Source organism: Glycine max, chromosome 9 (assembly GCF_000004515.6).
Source record: "Glycine max cultivar Williams 82 chromosome 9, Glycine_max_v4.0, whole genome shotgun sequence".
In the NCBI taxonomy this organism is placed as follows: Eukaryota; Viridiplantae; Streptophyta; class Magnoliopsida; order Fabales; family Fabaceae; genus Glycine; species Glycine max.
This window is the reverse complement of record NC_038245.2, coordinates 34,853,554-34,860,555: the sequence shown is the minus strand read 5'-3', so window position 1 is coordinate 34,860,555 and position 7,002 is coordinate 34,853,554. Positions and strand designations below refer to the sequence as shown.

The 7,002-nt window shown below is 32.7% G+C and overlaps 1 protein-coding gene across 1 annotated transcript; it reads right to left on the bottom strand.

Moving 5' to 3' along the window:
* Positions 1-1,483: 1,483 nt before the first annotated feature.
* On the bottom strand, positions 1,484-6,288 carry LOC100782519 (kinesin-like protein KIN-14I). The gene is made up of 7 exons (XM_006588150.2): positions 6,019-6,288; positions 5,213-5,311; positions 4,943-5,125; positions 4,711-4,830; positions 4,255-4,461; positions 1,671-1,835; positions 1,484-1,600 (listed from the first exon to the last, which is right to left on the bottom strand). The coding sequence occupies exons 1-7, from the start codon at positions 6,286-6,288 to the stop codon at positions 1,484-1,486; spliced, it is 1,161 nt and encodes a 386-aa protein (XP_006588213.2).
* Positions 6,289-7,002: the final 714 nt, after the last annotated feature.

Genomic DNA, 7,002 nt, shown 5'->3' with positions numbered 1-7,002 from the left:
GATTGTTCATGGTCAATTGGTGTAATCCCCCCTGTGTTTATCCTCCTCAATTGCACAACACATTCCCATTGATAGAAAACATGTCTCGTATAATTTGTTAATCAGGTTTAAATATATTTGTAATCTCTAAACTTTTTTATTTGTCATTTTTGGTTCCTAAATAAAAAATTAATTGGTCGTAGTCTCTCATGTTTTGATCTGTCAATGTTTTTAGTCTTAGTCTTGTAGTTAATTCCTAATGTTAGGTGATGATGTGAAGTCAGTTTTGTTATTATTTAATTAAATTTAATTTTTCTAGATGGTTTAAGAACAAAAGTGTTCTAAACAAAGTGTTTTTTTAATTGTTCTTTATGGTAAACACCAACTGGCTCAACAAACATGAATCAAAACCCATGCTTTGAATCCCAAAACCTTATCATCAATAGACAAACAAGGAACAACAAAATTGTATATATAAAAAAAACATGCTTCAAATTTGAGGAAACAAACACCAAACCCTCTCAGTCTTTCCACTTTTGGTTCTTTGATTTCTCTAAAGCACCACTTTGCTAGGCTTCTAGAACCTAAAATTCAATTTTCCCTATTCGAATTTGACTCAAACACGGCTAGAAATAAGACATTCTACATCAGTTAATGGGCCCTTTCTACATCGATTAACGACCGTCGTCGTAGACGACATCGTTAAAAGGTGCTAGGTATTCTACGATGGTCGCAAAGACCGTCTTAGAATGAGTACATTTCTAAGACGGTCACTTGTGGGGGACCGTCTTAGAATGGTACGCATTCTACGACAGTCATAAGGCAAGGACCGATGTAGAATGGTATCCAATCTACGACGGTCATGAGGCCAAGACCAATGTAGAATGGTACCCAATCTACAACGGTCCTACGCATCATAGACCGATGTAGAACAGTGTGCATTCTACAATGATCAATGGGCAGAGACCGATGTTGAATTAGAAGCATTCTACGACGGTCCTCCACACGTGACTGTCTTAGAATGGGGTATTATTCTACATCGGTCTTCGGAGAACCAATGCATAATGCTTTTTTTTTGTTATTTTGTTTACTGAAGCTATTTTTTTAGGTATTCACATACTTCAAACGTTCAAATACCTACAATATTACACATGACAATATGAAATTAAATAAATTTTATGCAATCAATATGGATTATTCAAATGAATTCCTATATATTTTAAATGAAGCACTTTGAAAAGTAAAATGAATTCCTATATATGTATCGACCTTATGAATTATTCAAATGAAATCCTATATATTTTAAAGTGCAAATAACTTCTTTTCCAAAACCAATTTTTCACTTTTCAAGATTTTGATAGTTTCATTGGGTGATAGCAGCTCATATTTGCAAATTTTTAGCTCATCTTCAAGCTTTTGAGTCACCTATTGGTACCATACAAAGTCCATAGTTTATACATCGAAAATAAAATCAGTAAGACTAATTGATCAACACGATAATAGTCTATGCATAAATAACAGTTTCATCGAAAATAAAATCCTTTTTGGCAGTGTTCTCTATCACTGCAATATTTAACTTGGACATCCTAGATTCCATATTCCTTTTGTTTAGAATAGCAGCCTGTTAGATTGTACAATCAGTAAGACTAATTGATCAATAATGCAGAGATAAAAGACCCATTGATCATTACCTGTAGTTCCTTATCTTTTTCATTGCATAATGATAAAAGTTTATTACAGTCACTTGTAACTGCATCCAGATTTTGCTTATCTGCTTTTAAGGATTCTTTCAAATCATCCAATTCTTCTTGCATTTTCTCTTCTTGTTTTTTCTTCACACATAATTCTTCAAGCAACTGTTCAATATCATTTAGAATATAACTATTAACTGTAAAGCATGTATTAGACATCCAACCAAGTTATGAACATAAAGTGTGTATTAATAACTTTAGTCAGATGCAAGCCTCTTTGTTTTTACTGAAATGCAACTAGTATCAATCCTCTCATTTGACTAGACAAAGGGAAGAAAATAAGTGTTAGGTTTGATTTACTAAGAAACTAGAAACTATCCTAAGTTTGATGTTTGTTGTACAACCAGATTCCATTAAAATATTGATAGGTGTGATTAAAAAATACCAACTTGTACAAGTTATGTATGCATAGAACAAATGTGGGTGAATTTATTGGTATCAATATACATCAAAAGATATCATAATGAGGACTACTAGGAAAAGAAAATAAATTATCAGTACAGCTCCACTCCAACTAAAATTTACTTCCTGGTAACTCATACTTGATGATACTTCCCCATTTAAGAATTATGGAGAGATAAAAAAGTCACAAACATGCTTTTCGGCAACCAACAGGTCATAAATCAATTTAAGAACTAGGGACTCATTATCCATTTTTATATACACTTTTCGAGCTTACAAAATTGTGCGGGTGTCACTTGTGATTTTGTAGTTTTCAGTACTTACTCATTACTCATTATGTATTCTCTTCATATCAGGTACTTCTCAAACTATTTTAGAGAAATGCTAACAGCATACTCTCTTCTATCCACTGGAATTTATTGGAAATAACAAAAAATTTGGGTTTCACACCTTATTTAATGACCAATGGGGTGGGGATAAATATAAGAAGCCTTATCCCCACAATCAAAGAGGTTGTTTCCAGGATTTGAATCCATGACCTCCAAGTCACAAGGCATCAACCTTACTATTGCGCCAAGGCTTACCCTCCTTGGCAATGTTCACTATTATCTATAAAATATTTTTGGATCAGTTTCATATTCAAGCATGCAGTTGATATTTAAAATTCAAAATGAAAGCACAAAATTTTCATTTGAAACTTTGTGAAGAAAGATCATCAAGGAAAAAAATTCAAGAACCATGAATTAAAAAGTGCACAACAACTTACCAGGCTTTGCGATGATATTTTCTTGTGGCTTCAACATTATCTTTGTCGCAAGAACCAAATGAAGAATGATATTACGGTCATAGAGACAATATAAAAGAAAAAGTTACAAAAAAATTGACATTTTAAACTTAAGATGATCACACATACCTGAACTAGTTAAGCTTCACCCCCTAAAATCTGAAAAGGTATAATTGCATCTTGCGGACTCTAAACAACATAACATAAAAAATCACTAAAAGATTATAAGGATAATAGGTATAATGTTAGGCATTTCCTTTTATGATAGAAATACTACTCCATAATAAGTTGAGGGGCATTGAAACACCCTTGATAGTTGATAAATAATGCTTACAAGCAAAGATATGAACAAACACAGTGAGATACTTTCCTTTTTCTGAAATTTGTGTGTTAGGATATCTAGTCAACTTTTTCCATTTTCTAGCATCTGTCATGCAGGCTTTTTGTGAGGTTAACTTCTCCTTACCTCTTATCTAGTTACCCCCCCTCCCATCAAGATTGACAGTTATTTTACCGAGCTATTTTACCAAGAACAGTATGCATGAATCATGATAATAAAAGCATACCAAATTATCAATTTTAACATTTCTTAAAACTGCACCAAACATAAAAAAAAACAAGTTTTTTTATTACACAATATCACTTTGCACATTCCAGAGGAGATATGTAAGTTTCATGAAGGCATGGGACAAAGGAGGAAATTATCATGATCCTGAACTCAAGTAAATTTTGTCAATCATACAATGAAGCCATCCTGTCAAATCATTGAAATCAACAAAACAACTTCAATTGCAAAAACTTAGCAATATTTAAAAGAAACACAAATTGATCTTCTGGAGTACTTCAATTTCACAAATTACAATCCTAGCTGAGAAGCCATCGATGCATCTAACATATTCTAGGATCAAGATTAACAGAAAACAATTGGTTGGAGCCAAGACAAGCTCAAAAAATGAAGAAAAAGAAAATGCTATTAAGGGTGAGAATTGATGCAAGTACCTGATAAACATAAGGCTGAAAGGGCGTTGAGAAAAATGGTGCAGCCATGGCTGGGGCACAGGGATTACTTTTACGTTACTTACAGCCTATCCGGATCCATATAGATGAAGAAATTAATGGAGTTATAATTGAAGAATTTATTTGATTTCTATCATGTAATAAATTCTCATGTCTAGATGTTACAAGTTTATCACTGACAATTAATACAAGGATTCAACCCATCACTCAAAAATTCAATATTATTAACTGGACATTCGTCTCACCATTATTTTATAAATGAGTAGATAGATTTAATCGTAAAGACCAACAGTATATTATAAACTAGAAGTTAAGACTTACTTGATCAACATTTTTTTGAAATTCTTCAATAAGTTTTGATAATTCTTGAACATGCTTCTCGTATAATTCCATATTAGGAGGTTTAGAATTACTAGAAATGTCTCCGTTCAGAGAACCACCACTAGCAGCAACTGATCGTGCTTTCGAATAACGGCGCAACATTACATCATTTATATGTGTCTGAAGAGCTACACAAATTTCTTCTCCCTACAACAAATACATAAAATATTAGTAAGGTAAAATAATTCCAAAGAAACAAGGGTTCGTGTGATTCAAATTGGTGTAGGCAAGAAACACTCCAGAAGTGAATTCCAGTGACTGAGAAATCCAGCATCTCCATCAATGTCACAAGGATATAGAAAATAGAAATTAACAAGTTCACTCACTAGGATAAAATTTAAATGGCACTAAACACTATTATGAAGTAGTTAATAACAATTGAACACTAAAAATCACTAACGAGCATGATTCTGGTGTGTTAAGAAATCCAATCTCAGCCAAAATTTGTAATGCAGAGAGTTGAGCAGCATCATCCCTTCCAATAGGGTAATTTCCCAAAATATAATCATGTTGCATCTGTAACAACACATCCAGTATTAGCAAATCTATAACTTGAAGGTAATTGCAGCTTTGTACATAAACTAGATATACTTCTCATCAGGTAAGGTTTCATAATGAAAAGGCATACTTGTACATAAGATAATTGCACAAACATAGGCTCTATCACAGCTTCATCTGTCTCACGAAATAACTTTTTCTTGAATATGAGTTTATAGTGCAACATTTCTCCTTTACTTGGATCCTTTGCAGCTTTGAATTCCACCAGGAGATCCCCAATATATTTGTTTTCATCTAACCCAATGTACTCCTCTGAGTAACAATAAAAGAAGTTGTCAGACTATTAACTTCAGCTTTGATTATAGTATAACAAAAACAAGGAGAGGAAAAAAGACATGTTATTCCCAAGATCAGGTGCTTTGGAGCCAGTAACAACTTTACAACATTCAAATAGACTAAAGTTGGAATATGATGACAACTTAATGAGCCCTGCAAGTTGCTGGAGTAAATATATGTTGAGTGAGGAATAAAAGGATATAAACTTCATGGTATAAAGCACAAACACAAGTGTTTGGGGTATCAAGAACTTCAAAAGAAGTAAACAAATAAACACTATATAGCATCCTTTTAAGAAGTTAACTTAATTAACCAAATACATTGTTCTGTTTATCAAACAAGTTTAAGAACAGAATGCTGCAATTTAGCAGCTACCAAATATGTAATGCAATCAAAAGGACACATCAAGTAGAAGAAACAAAAATACAGATAATGAGATTATGTTAGAAAAGTGAGTTGTCTATACAACAAAGTCAACAAAGCAGTAAAATGATGTGAAAAAACAGAGCATATCCATGAAAAACACTTTAAGGTGACATCATAAATGAATAATGCAGATAACAATTTTCTTCTTATTGATAGAATCTAAAGTAAAATTCACGAAATGAAACCCTTGCCCAATGAACAATATATTTCCCAATTAGTCAACACCAGGCACCGAGTTAACATAACTGATTAGTGATTAGAGCTTCCGCCTGTTTAGTTTAATGGCTATGCACTGTTAGTGTCAAAACATTTACAATCTCAACCAATCATAAATAACCATTACTATCACTTTTAAGATTATTATTTCAAAAGTCAACAAACATACCATACATGAGTTAGGAAAGCATGCAAATGCAAAGAGAAGTATATAAGGGATTCAAGAACCTGAACAACATCGACAACTGTGGTTGACATGTCATATGTAATTTCTTCAAATGTTTCATCTAGGAAGAACACTATTGTTGTAAGCTTTCTCCTAGTCAACAGAGCTTCAATCTCCTCATGCCCAGGAATTATATGTCTGGGACCAGCCTTGACAGAATGCTTTAAAGCATTTAATGTATTTAATGCAAGGACTTGGATGTCAGAATCAGCCAATCCATGTTCTACCTGTAACGTTGGAACTATTTTTCTTGTTGTAATCATTAGTTCCATTGTACGAGTGTCACCTAACCTGCATATGAAAGAATGGTTGTATAGACAAAAGTGTTTTGTACTACTGTATAGCCAAAATTTAAATTTGACATATCTAATTAAACTTAAATAATTTTATGTCTATTGGATAAGAAAGATTGGTTGTATATTAGATAAATTTTGCTCTATTAAAGGGTGGTATATGACATACCTTATTGTCTTTTTGTTAGACAATTTGTGAAAGGGACGACCATATATAGTGCGGCTAACGCTGACTTGCATACAATTAGTGTTACACAACAAAAACACTGATCCTATATGGGGACCAATACAAAACGCAACCCCAAAGTAATGCACAATGAATAACGTAAAGAACTCAAATTTAGAGAGATTTATATAACGATGTCGAATTAAAAGTCATGACCACAAATAATCATGAAACTTAAACAATGCAAATTTTACGTTACAAACAATAATGTTCCTATGTCATGTAAATTTGTCTAATTTACATCCATCTTTCCAACTTGTAGAAAATAGGTTGCCCATTTCTTGCGTAGTATCGTCGTGATGTCACTGTCTAATGGTGTTCCATCAGAAAAGCACTACAAATTTGAAAAAATTATATAAGGTTAGTACATGAAGCATTCTAGTACGATTTCATACTCCACAATTTTATTAGTCAGTGTAATTTCATTATAAAATGTTTTTCTTCTCCCCAATTTATGGTTCTTTTTA